General features: G+C 44.4%; 1 protein-coding gene across 1 annotated transcript in view; it reads right to left on the bottom strand.

Moving 5' to 3' along the window:
• Positions 1 to 411: 411 nt before the first annotated feature.
• dock2 (dedicator of cytokinesis 2) overlaps positions 412 to 13,072 on the bottom strand; it is an 83,790-nt gene continuing 71,129 nt past the window's right edge. The window contains exons 35-52 of the mRNA XM_077005808.1: positions 11,754 to 11,794; positions 8,843 to 8,933; positions 7,638 to 7,748; positions 7,279 to 7,368; positions 6,486 to 6,590; positions 6,245 to 6,386; positions 6,000 to 6,081; positions 5,757 to 5,841; positions 5,581 to 5,667; positions 5,084 to 5,260; positions 4,128 to 4,211; positions 3,889 to 4,026; positions 3,672 to 3,790; positions 2,864 to 2,948; positions 2,278 to 2,379; positions 1,946 to 2,048; positions 1,577 to 1,725; positions 412 to 1,469 (exon numbers count right to left, since the gene is read on the bottom strand). Of these exons, the coding sequence (XP_076861923.1) occupies positions 1,404 to 1,469; positions 1,577 to 1,725; positions 1,946 to 2,048; positions 2,278 to 2,379; positions 2,864 to 2,948; positions 3,672 to 3,790; positions 3,889 to 4,026; positions 4,128 to 4,211; positions 5,084 to 5,260; positions 5,581 to 5,667; positions 5,757 to 5,841; positions 6,000 to 6,081; positions 6,245 to 6,386; positions 6,486 to 6,590; positions 7,279 to 7,368; positions 7,638 to 7,748; positions 8,843 to 8,933; positions 11,754 to 11,794 (1,857 nt within the window). The 3' untranslated portion in view covers positions 412 to 1,403. The remainder of the gene's footprint in view (positions 1,470 to 1,576; positions 1,726 to 1,945; positions 2,049 to 2,277; positions 2,380 to 2,863; positions 2,949 to 3,671; positions 3,791 to 3,888; positions 4,027 to 4,127; positions 4,212 to 5,083; positions 5,261 to 5,580; positions 5,668 to 5,756; positions 5,842 to 5,999; positions 6,082 to 6,244; positions 6,387 to 6,485; positions 6,591 to 7,278; positions 7,369 to 7,637; positions 7,749 to 8,842; positions 8,934 to 11,753; positions 11,795 to 13,072) is intronic.

Below are 13,072 nucleotides of genomic sequence, written 5' to 3'. Positions count from 1 at the left end.
GTCTTTATTTCTAACGCAATACATTGAGTTATTCTGAAGCAAATTGTAATAAGGTTGGAATGTTACTACAATGTTACACAATAAGGATATGCTTGAAATTCTGCATATTAAAATGGTAGGTGCATAGAACTATGCTGACATTAAACCTTTGTTTCGAATGGGCTGAGCATTTTTCTTAAGATGCTCAAGCATTTTAGTTATGTATTTACAAATTTTATGAAAGAACTTTAGTTCACAAAATGTGTGTTTCTTTATAAATCATCAAAATTACACCTTATTTTACCATGTTAACTGATGCCAAACTGTTTCTTTGTAAATAGCTGATGAAACGCTTGATAAGTTTTAAACCACTAATCACGGTCTTATTTTGTTATGACAATATATGCAAATGACAAATTCCTGGACAAAAAGTACAACCATTTAGCACTTTATTCAGTCGGAAGAGGTTACAGTCAAAGCTCGAGAAAACCACAAGACTTCTCAGAGCAGATGTAAAATATGTGAACAAAAATATGAACAGGTGAGTAGGCCTGCTGGGGAGGCGTGGCTCTGTGTTGGGGAGGCGTGGCTCTGTGCTGCCAAACACAAACACCAGGCAGTGCTGCAGTTCCACGCAGGGCGTAAGAGGATGGACCACATGAGGTCTTCTTTTAGCCATGATCTAAAATAATTCCTCATAATTCCATCAGTCACAGCAGCTACGCTTTTTTAAAGACATGATTATTTGCACTCTCAAGAGCTCAAAGAACTTATCAAAAGATAATTTATCAACAATAAAATTTACACATGAATCATGACAGCTATTCACTTTATTCAGCCAAGGATAACTAAGATCCATTTAATCCCTTAAATTTTTGTATTCACAGTTGTTAATGTAGCATTTCTAATGATGACAAAATATCCTGGCAAAAATAAAGCATTTTTTTTGTTTCATAAATACTTTTTCTAGATACAGGTGTAAGAGGAAATCTGACTGTCACCATTTCAAACAGAAATTCTTCATATGGTTCTAATGACAAATATATCACTGTAATTTCTTCATTCGCATCAGAGTTTTGAGCAGCTAATAACTGCTCTGCTGGATCTGCAATTAAGTCTCTTCCAGAGACTCTCATTAAAGAATTATTGCATCATTTCACAATTTTTTTGTATTCCATTATGCATCGAGCATTACATCATCATACACTCCACAGGGGACACAATAAAAAGATCACCCAGGAGATTGACATGGTTGTTGTACTTCCTTTATGAGATCTCATAACACAAATACCACCTTAAAAATGACACATCATAATATTTGAACTCGGATGCTTACACAGATGTGCTAAAGCATTGCTCTCATGGTGAACCACTTTCCTAGACAGAGAGGGTGTATCCAGAAGCACCCCGGGAAAGAGGAGAAGTTAGAAATGCGTAGCACCATCTGCACCAGAGTCTGACGACTTTCCATCTTCACCCTTAGAGCCGAGCTGTGAGATATACATGTAAGATAACAGACATCGTTGGGCGAATCAGGAACAAGGAGTGAATGAGACAATACGGGGTATGTCCAGAAGATGAAACGTGTTTAAATTACCCGAGTTTTAAAGATCAGGTTAATCATCCCCTTGGAGCGGCGGTCACTGGTGCGGTCAGAAGGCAGACATACAGACAAACTCTTACTATCCCTCTTAGACCTCACAGACTCCAACTCCTCACTCCCATTGGCTACTGTCAGAGACAGACCTATGACGGACAGCACAGGAATGAGGGAGTGAAGAAGTCACACATTGCATGGAAATTGTTGAGCAAGCTTCAATTTGTGCTATAAAGACTCACTACACAAAGTTTAACATCGAAATGTGTGTTAATTGTTTTCATTGGTTGTCAGGAATTGAGGCCTGCGTCTTGATTTATCTGGTGTGTGCATGTTTGCTTGCACGTGTGTGTTTGTGTGTGTGTGCACCTGTTATAGTAGGCAGTGATCTTGAGTTAATGGTGGCTAAGCTTCTCTCCACAGTGGGCTCTGATAGGTTGGTGTCACTGCGGAACTCCTGCTTCTTTGACAGCTGGGTGTTAATAGAGAATCAAATACACACATTTAGACTCACACAGACCTCATTAAAGGCCTCTGGTGCACTGCTGGCGCACTTCCAGCCAGCCATTTCAGACAAAGCAGTTTTAGATACATTCAGTATGTGATAGATTCAGTATCTGATAGATTCAGTTTAAGATAAATTTGATTTTCAGTTTCTAATAGATTCAGTTTCAGACGGATTCTGTTTCTGCAAGACTCACCCGCTTGCTGTCCAGGGTGCTAGTCCTCTCTTTCTCTTCACTGATGAAGATCATGCTGCCTCTGCTATGCTTCTTTCTCTTTTTTGACTTGCGCAACTTTACCTGTAAATGAGAAGAGGAGAAGAGAAGAGAGGGATGTTGACATCAAGGTTGGGGAATGGAGGGCCACAGAGGGTTTGAGGGTTTAACAGTCAGTACAGTGTTTCAGATGCATCCTGCATCATAAACCACTGTCTGATTGTAATGTTCCTGCATCATAAACCACTGTCTGATTGTAATGTTCCTGTGTCATGTGTCATAGCACACTATCTGATTGTAATGTTCCTGTGTTATAGCACACTATCTGATTGTAATGTTCCTGTGTTATAGCACACTATCTGATTGTAATGTTCCTGTGTTATAGCACGCTATCTGATTGTAATGTTCCTGTGTTATAGCACGCTATCTGATTGTAATGTTCCTGTGTTATAGCACGCTATCTGATTGTAATGCTCCTGTCCTGTGTCATAGCACACTATCTGATTGTAATGTTCCTGTGTCCTTTGTCATAGCACACTGTCTGATCACAACGCTTCCGGGTACTAACCTCGACTTCCACTCCACTCTCATCAGTCACGCTGACACTCCCGCTGGAACGAGGCAGGACGAAAGGTGTTGAGTCCAGAGAGATACTGCAGAGACATTTAGTGAAGACAGACAGAAGGAATGAGAGAGAGGGAGACATTTCTGAGAGAGGGAGGCACATTTGTTTAACATCTGCATGAAAGAACCGGCATCCACCTGTAAACAGCCTGACCTCGTGCAGAGAGGCTCATAGATGGACTTCCTGCTGGGTGCCCTGAACTGAACAAAACAAAACATCTAAAACCTCAGGGTGGCCCATGTGCTACCAGGTGTGCCAGGCGCATCACATTAAGGACGCTCCCTTCCCTGGACTCCTTCTTCTCTCCCTTTACCTCGTTCTCCAGTCCTCCAGAAGCACTGGCTCCCAAATGTATGGTTTTTTTACAGCACACCTAAACCTCTGATAATTAGACCATGAAAAGGAGTTTTACTTGCACAAACTCTTGCACAATCTATCACAGAGATGGTTAGTCATACCTAACTTAATGGTATCATAAAAACCATACTTTAGTGAGTGATAAAGGCACACTGAATATGTGCAGTGAAGCTGCTTACAGAGGTGCTTAGGAGAACCGCTGTGTTTATCACACCAGGTCTCAGCCAGGAGAACCTGGAACTGATCTTATTTAGGCGCTTAAAGCAGAACTGTCAGAGGCAACGACTTTGATTCAGACTTTGGGAGAAAAGCCATCAGTCATTTTTAAAATGAAGAGATAGGGGTTCTTTTTTGGTAGGTGTGGCTTAGTGCGGCATGTGGGGAGCATGGTCACCTGTCAGGGTGTTGCTTGGTGGGGGTTCCACACTCCGATCCAGCCAATGAGCAGACGGACTGCCGGACGGAACGAAGGACAGAGCGTGGACGGGTTGACCTTCTCTCATCCATCTCGGGCTACCAGTGAAAGGCAGAAAAAATGAACACAGTAATAAAACAGGAGTGGCTTCAGGTCAGTCCCTTATTCTCTCAGTCAGACATTTGGCGGGTCTCACCAGTTCTCTGACTCCATACTCTTTCTCCACTTTCTTCCTGAGCGGTTTGAAGCACTCCTCCATGCGCTCATGGAAGGGGCGCAGGTCTTCAGTCACCCTCTTACCGTGTAGAGAGATTCCTCGGCCCAGTAAGGGGATCTTCAGGGGGGGTCAAAGTTTAGCACACATCACAGAACAGTTTCCATACAGTGCTATATGGTTTTAGCTGTGTGTGTGTGTGTGTGTGTGTGTGTGTGTACCTGCCAGGCGATGAGATCTTTGAGGCGGTACAACTTCTCTTTGTCCTCAGGATGCTCCAGTGTGTACTCATCCGTGAAGAACGCCTTCACGCAAACAAACAGAGAGGAAGTGAGGAACCAGAGGGAAGCAGAGGGAAGCAGAGGGAAGCAGAGAAATGAACGAGTGCAGCTCAGCTCAAACATCGCACACACGCAGAAAACAATCACACACACACAACCACACAAACACACTTCCACAAAGAAGAGCATGCACCTAAACACACACACACGACCACACAAACACACTTCCACAAAGAAGAGCATGCACCTAAACACACACACACGACCACACAAACACACTTCCACAAAGAAGAGCATGCACCTAAACACACACACACACGACCACACAAACACACTTCCACAAAGAAGAGCATGCACCTAAACACACACACAAACACACTTCCACAAAGAAGAGCATGCACGTAAACACACACACACACAACCACACAAACACACTTCCACAAAGAAGAGCATGCACCTAAACACACACACAAACACACTTCCACAAAGAAGAGCATGCACCTAAACACACACACACACACACAACCACACAAACACACTTCCACAAAGAAGAGCATGCAACTAAACACACACACACAAACACACTTTCACAAAGAAGAGCATGCACCTAAACACACACACACACAACCACACAAACACACTTCCACAAAGAAGAGCATGCACCTAAACACACACACACACAACCACACAAACACACTTCCACAAAGAAGAGCATGCACCTAAACACACACACACACATACAAACACACCCAGACCAACGAAAGACAAATAAAAAATGTTAAAACACAAACACTAAATAAATATACATACGAGGACAGGCAAACTAACACACACACACACACACACACACACACACACACACACACACACACACACACACACACAACCTTACACACCTTTTCATACTTGGCAAAACCACCCATCACAGCAGGATCTACGATGCCATTGAGCAGCATAGAAAGGGGGTTGATGGGAAGTGTCTCGTCACACTGGTACTGGTTAATCATCGTCAGAATCTTCTCGTTGGTGTTCCCCATGGTCTCGATGGCATTCTCCAGCGGACTCACTGTCGTCTGGCAGGACAGACAAGGAAGTCATTACTCCCGATATAATGCAGGCACCATCTGTGGTGCAAGATTGATGAATTCAGAACTGAAATCTTGTAGCATTATTAGTTTAATGAAGCTTCTAAGTGGAGCTATTAATGATACATTAATATTCCATGTGTGGTCTTTAGTAGGAATGAGGTCTAGAGGTGTCCTGAATGCGGGGTATGGGGTGCTGTCATGGAGCACTGATGTTCACGTGTCTGATGATGACGTGTGATGATGACGTGGCTGCGGCAGACGTGACTCATACTCACGTGGCTGCGGCAGACGTGACTCATACTCACGTGGCTGATGCTCGTGGCTTCAAACCAGCGCAGGATCCCTGGCAGCTTATAAGCAGTGAAGAATGTGGTGCGCTCAATCCACATAGACTGCAGAGAGAGACGTGAAGTATTACTGTCTGTATGTGTGTGTGTGTGTGTGTGTGTGTGTGTGTGTGTGTGTGTGTGTGTGCTCTCACAGCAAACTCGTTGTCAGGGTCCACTTTCCCCTTCCTCACAGGTCTGGAGTACTGGAAACGCTGAACATAGTTCGACTTGTAGAAGCTAAAAATGATACAGATGAAGGAACGTTAAAGGATCGACTGGTGGCATCAGCCGCATCAGTCTGGCAGTAACGGGTCCCTGAAGTGATGACAGGGCCCAAAACACGCTGGGACCGGTAAACACACTGCAGAACGGGAACTGGGTGATTGAATACTGACTTGATGATCTGATCGGGGACTGGCTTGTTCTTCAGACGAGGAGGAATCTCCAGGACGGGTTGGACAGTGAAACACTGGATGTCTGAATGCACCATGCTAAGAATGACACATTCCTACACACATGTTCACCACCAATGTACAGTTAGAATGCATGTGCTCATGAAACCAGCATGGGCGTATTGCGTTTCTGGGTGTATGTGTGTGTGTGTGTGTGTGTGTGTGCTAATGCTGTACTCAGAGGATACACTGCAAGGGGGAATTTGTGATGTCATCTCCGGGCATGGTGGTGGTGTTGAGTCTGGCGGCACTGGGGAACTGGCTCATAAGCTGGCTTTGGAAGTCCTCCCTGCGTTCGTACTCCTTCCCACGGTGGATAAATACCTTGTTCTGTAGTGAGAACAAGAACACAACACCAGCAGCTGTTGTAACGCATCTGTAACAACACAGGATACTGGGTAACTTACCCACACACACACAGACACAAACCCGAAGGAATTGGGGGAATCCACAGCCGTAGTATCCCACGGCGAAGTAGTCTGGTTTAGGACGGAGGATCTTCATAATGTTCTCATAGAACTTTGCCTGCTGTTTCTGCACAGAGAATTCAACCAAAATAGTTATTAACAAACAAAGAAAATACATATCGGAGATTAAAAAAAAACCTGAGAAAAATTACAGCAGCAGAATGACTGATTGAAAGATGTTAGACTACAGGGGGACTAGGGTTCGCCTGTCAGTTCAGTCATTAATCAGACGTTTACAACACCGAAGCTGGGCTTTGTAGAGTCATCTTTAATTCACAAAAATATTGACCCTAAGAAAATTAATCTCCCCACATAAACAGTGCAGTGTGCCCTTCTGAAGCCACAGAAAATCAGCACAATCAGGATGATTGTAAACGCGGTGATTACGTTAATTGGTTATTAGACGCAGTCGAAACATTTGAAATTACGACCCATTCAAAAAAGCAGGCCAGATTCTAACATCAACATGAAAGATAGTGTCATTCTCAACGGATCTTCACATGATTATAGTGAACACTTTCTCTTTTTTCTTCATTTTCTTCTCCACAGAACGGAGCAATTAGGCAAAGCATTAAAGATTTAGTGCGACCCAGAGCTTGATAGTGGCAGCACAGTGCCTTCCCTCATCATAAATCCTACAAGAAATGATCTGAAAAGTAGCAGAGCACTGTGTGTGTGTGTGTGTGTGTGTGTGTGTGTGTGTGTGTGTGTGTGTGTGTGTGTGTGTGTGTGTGTTTGCGTGTCTCTGTGCTTACCAAGCTCTGCCCAAGTAGCTCATAGTCAAAAACCTCCATCTCATACTGGTCAGCAAGCTCTTTGCATAGAGAAATGGCTTCCTCCCACATCTAATACACACACAACAGATTACAAAGTGTAAAAATCATTATAAGTGTATAACATTTATAGCGAAGAGTTTGAAGCATGCTTCACTTCTAGATTCCATACTGTGAGAACTGGCTCCACTAATTCAGTGAGTACTACAAGCAGTACTAAAGGGGGTTATAAGTCTACAGCATCTACCACCATATCACTACACACAGGACAGAGAAGCCTTCCAAAAGAGGAACTGGAAGTGAGCTTTGGGTTTGTGTGTGTGGGGGAGTGTGGCGCAGACCTTGCCCTTGTCGAAGTAGGAGACTATGGTGTTGTAGAGTGTCTCTTTGAGCTGGCGCTGAGACTGGGGGCTCTGGAAGTCCGCCTGGGGAATGCACTGCTCATCCGACCACTGCAACAAACAGTAGGGGTGAGTGTGTGTGTGTGTGTGTGTGTTGGGGGAGAGCAGAGTATGATAATGAGGTCAAAGGAGAGAGAACTTGGAAATAGAAATGAAATGAATGACCAAATGACTGGCGGGGCAGGAAATGAACCCAGATGAGCTATAGCACAGGTAAATGAGACCGGGGTAACTTTCTGTGACGCAGGAAATGCTTCATTGCATTCAATTTCAAACGCCTACCATCTGTGACATCATAATCTTTTCCAGAACAGACAGTGAGGGAATAAAGAGGGAGCTTTGAAGTTACATCAGTTACGGGACCATTTGACTATATTTAATCTGTTTACAATCCATCTGATTTTACCTGATCTGTTACAGAGCTGTCTGATTATATCCTGGACAAAAGAACTGACCAATAAGACATAAGGATATTTGCTGAGGAATAGGAGACACAGGCCAAACGGTGTTCACCAGAGGATTACATGACTAAGCACATGGCTAGAATGGAATCTAACGCAAATGAATGAACTGCATAATCTCAGTATTGATCAAGTATGCCCTGAAAGAGCAAAAGGGAGAGTGTGTGTGTGAGAGAGAGATTGAAAACACTTCATAAATCTCAGCGTTTAGTCTGCAGGAGGTGCACTGAAGCCGTAAATCCAGGCTGAGAGCTTTATCTACTCACAAAGTGCCATTTGACGTTGTCAGGGACGATGGTAAATCAGCCAATAACGATGCCTCTTGCATCACTAAGAAATCTTAGCGCTCCAAAATATCCTTCTCGTTGCTATCATGACCTTGTGTCAGAGGTGAAACAGTATTTGTCTGTGGGGTGTGTGTGTGTGTGTGTGTGTGTGTGTGTGTGTGTGTGTGTGTGTGTGTGTGTGTGTGTGTGTGTGTGTGTGTGTGTGTGTGTGTGTACTGTTTGTGAAAGGATGAAATTAGGAGTGCTGTGGCTGGTCTCTGTATGTCTGTATTATGTATGTGTGTCTCTCGTTATGTATGTGTTATTGTGTGTGTGTGTGTGTGTGTGTGTGTGTGTGTGTGCGTGCGTCCGTGCGTGCGTGCGTGCGTGCGTGCGTGTGTGTGTGTGAATTAAGTACCTTAAGCAGCTTGGAATGCAGCAGAAGTGTGTACGCTGCCTCCGTGTAGTTCTCCCCATCAAGATGAAGATCCCTGAGCTTATAGAGGTACCTATGACATGCAAACATTCACCACTCTGGTCTCATTACACAAAAACTGTAGGTTCGAACATTGTCCATAAGATGGCGGTATTGTACATGCAATACAGCACAGAGCCTGAACTTTTGTGTTTAAATCAAGCCAACACTCCCAGGATAACCCTCAGTCTGTAGTAAAGAAATGCATGAATTGTGCAGTCTTTTCTCTTTCAAAATTAAACACATATTTCTGTGGAACAGGCAGAATAGGAATTCACCCCCGAGGCTAACAGAATGCTAGCATACAGTTGCAGCGCTAAGAGAATGCTAACAGCCTGACGGCAGAACACCACTGTTACTTCACTGCGGTGTCACCACAGGGCTGGTGGATAATTCCAGTTCAGGATTCACACACTGTTTCAGCCACTCCCTCAGTCAAACTGAGAGCATCCTGTCACAGCTCGATTTTAAGGTTCGAGCCCTGGTGCTGTAGCTCATGTTCTAATAAATCTTCCCATGGCGAGAGGAGACATGAGCGAGTCGCCTTGCAGACATCGTCTTTAAACATTCAGCCTGCACTCAGCAAGGGGACATTTTTTAAGCATAATAATTTTGCTATGCCGTCTTCAGCTTCCCACTCTTCAGTCACGGAGTCAGACACATTCAAGTTTAATGTGCCTCTAAGACAAAAGGATGTCAAACAATAAATCTCCCTCGTCTCTCTCTCTCTCTTACACACTTTTTCTATCCCTCACTTTCCCGTCTTTTTTTGAAATATCAGTTTTGGTGTGTAGGTGCAGGCATGGCGGGTGCGGGTTGGCACGGGGGCACTGAGATCTGCCTTGTTCCTCCACATCAGTGCTTCATTCTTTTTCGGTCTTGTCCAGAGCTGTGCTCTGCTCTCCCAGGAGCTACACTGAGCTACACTGGAGTAGCTGGACCCTCCAGAGGAGGAGGCCCTGCACCCCACACTGGGCGAGAGTACGCACCAGACGTGCCGGAGACACCAGCACGTGACGCTGAGGGTTTGGTGTCTCGTACAGGTGGTGCGTGAGGAAGATGAGGGAGGGAGGAAGGATAGAACCAGACAAGCCCACTGATGCGCCAAGATGGGCTGCTGCTGGTTTGGATGGTGACTGCAGAGATTTTCATATTTTTAAAGCTGTAGATGCAAGAAACGCCCCCTCCCCCACCCGCCCGGCATCACCGCATCCACCAAAGGTCCTTTTCTTTGACATCATCTCTGCTAGATTGCTTTGTGATCAGTCATGGCTGTCTCCATAAGGATTACACACATTCTTTGTGATTCCTCTCCTACACTCCTACACTCCTCCACTCCTCCACTACACTCCTACACTCCTACACTCCTACACTACACTCCTACACTCCTACACTCCTACACTCGCCCTCTGCTTTCCACCTGGTAATTCCCACACAGTCTTCTTTACAGATCTCTTTTCTTTTTCATCAGTATCTTTACTTCCTCACTTTCTCCCTTTCTGTCTGTCTCTACTTTCACATGTATCCAATATACAGTGCCATGCAAAAACCTCCTTTAAAAGTCGTCCTATTCATCCGGGTTACAAATTGCACTTTGATATTCTGAGCATGTCAGAGAAAAAGTTATAGACACACCAACACAGGAGAAGGTGACGAAACAGAAGAATGGAGGTACTGCAGAGGGCCCGGTGTACAGAGGGCTCGTATGGGAATGGGCAGTATGGGAATGGGCAGTATGGGAATGGGCAGTGAGAGTCACCATTGTTGAGGTAAAGCCAAAGCTGGAGTTTCCCAGAATGCATTACAGCTTTCACAGGGTAAAATATGACCATTTCGTGGTAAGTTGAGACAAATGTAGTAATTTGAGGGTTTTTGGTCAATTTAATTTTAAATGAAATGTGTGGCAGAAACATAACCCCAGCCACTCCTGATCAAAGCCCAACATTCGACCATACAGGAGTGACAGTATCATGTTGTAAAGACGCCTCTCCTCAACAGGGGCATCTTAATCAAACTGAAGGACAGATCGATGGATGGTCCAACATACTGAGCAATATGGCAACCTGCTCAGACACTACAGCTCGGGAGACACCTTTCAGCAGGACAGTGATCCCAAGCACAAGACCACAAAAACAGGAGGGAAGAATGTTCTACAAAGGCTTGAATCTGTGGCACTATTTAAAAACTGTGTCAAGCGTCATCCAACCTACCTGAACAACTAGGAGCAAATGTGCCAGTAAAACTGAGTGAAAGTCACCCCCAAGCACTGGGTGATGCTGGTAGAAACCCCAACAGACTTCTAACTGGCAGCAAAATGCGCTGCTGTTCAAAGGATTAAGTACTTGTACAACCAGAAATGCACACACACACACACACACACACACACACACACTGTGTAGTATATATATATATATATATATATAAATAGTTGTAATTAACTATTTTGTAATCAGGTGAAACTCATCATTCATTTGCAATAGATATGGAGATTTCTAAGGGGCTCAAACACCTATTGCACCTATTACAATTTTTAATGCCAATTTCCTGAAACTCACAACTACAACTACAATTTTCTCCTCGAAACCAAAGAGCCAATTAACATTTTACCAGACACTAGTGTGCTCTCTCTCTCAAATATGTTATGGGGAGAGAACAGGTAATCATCAGGATTTTAAGCAAACAAGGCTGATGATCTCATGTCAGATTAAACACATATTAAACCAGACAACCCAACACTACCTACTACATACTTCACTGCGTGCTCCCTCAGCCACATACACGCAAAAACACATGCACACACATGCACACACATGCACACACACACATGGCACATATTCAGTCTGTATTACATTACCTTATATACATTCCCTCACGATTGATGTCCTTGTAGAAATTCTGTGGAAAACAAAATACAACAAATATTTAGGTTAAGCGTGTGAGGGTGTGTGTGTGTGTGTGTGTGTGTGTGTGTGTGTGTGTGTGTGTAGGGGACACATCTACAGAGCCGGTCTATATATTGCTTCCTAATATACACTCCAAGTTGCTTCTACAAGAGAGAGATAGAGGGAGGGAGGGAGGGAGAGAGAGAAAAGAAAGAGTAGTGCTCCTGTAGGGTTTTGCATAATGAAAAATAATCTATTTGATATTCAAAGTTTTGGCTGTTCACAATCTATGAATATCAAACAGTGTGAATGCAGCTAGGCCTCTAATATACCCACTAGCTTACATTTTCACCTAAACTGACAAGACCTCTGAAAAAATAAAAATTAAAGCATGGAAACTTTCTAACTTGTCAGAATATAAGACTTTTAGAGATAATATTTTGGCCAAATGAAATCTGAATGTGTTTTCCCCATTCCCCCTTTTTTGAGCCTGAAGGCTGGCAGGGCTGAAGGTTATTTCTGTGATGTCTGAGGTGTCTGTGATGTCAGAGGTGTCTGAGGTGTCTGTGATGTCAGAGGTGTCTGAGGTGTCTGTGATGACAGAGGTGTCTGAGGTGTCTGTGATGACAGAGGTGTCTGTGCTGTCTGAGGTGTCTGTGGTTTCTGTGATGTCTGAGGTGTCAGAGGTGTCTGTGGTGTCTGTGACATCTGAGGTGTCTGTGATGTCAGAAGTGTCTGTGATGTCAGAGGTGTCTGTGATGTCTGTGTTGTCTGTGGTGTCTGTGATGTCTGTGATGTCTGAGGTGTCTGTGATGTCTGAGGTGTCTGTGGGGTCACTGAGGTGTCTATGGTCTCTGTGATGTCTGTGGTTTCTGTGATGCCTGTGAACCCCCATCAGCGGCAGGGGGCTCCTCCCATCACCTCTGCACCAGGACCTGCCCGGCAACGCCAGGACCTGCCCGGCAACGCCAGTATGCCAGCCCCTCCCCTGGGGGAGGGCTTGTTCTGAAATCAGCTTCCCTGCTCAAATAAACCCCTCCCCCCAACTCTGGCTTTTCCGTCAGAGCACAGCGGAGCTCTCAAACACCATGCAGCAATGCTGACATTCATACCTCTCTATTAATTAAATGCACATGCCTGTCGTTTACAGGGCGGTTCAGCAGAAATGTGTCCATCTAAATAATTAAGTGGCATTTTCACCAGTTTGTATGATTTCCTGATTATATTAACATTTACAAACTGCAGATGGAAGTGCAAAAACCTGTGAGAGCATGTGTGAGAAGCTGTGTGT

The sequence above is a fragment of the Brachyhypopomus gauderio genome, chromosome 5 (assembly GCF_052324685.1).
Source record: "Brachyhypopomus gauderio isolate BG-103 chromosome 5, BGAUD_0.2, whole genome shotgun sequence".
Taxonomy (NCBI): domain Eukaryota; kingdom Metazoa; phylum Chordata; class Actinopteri; order Gymnotiformes; family Hypopomidae; genus Brachyhypopomus; species Brachyhypopomus gauderio.
Note: the sequence above shows the minus strand (reverse complement) of the source record. Positions and strands in the feature narration are given on the sequence as shown.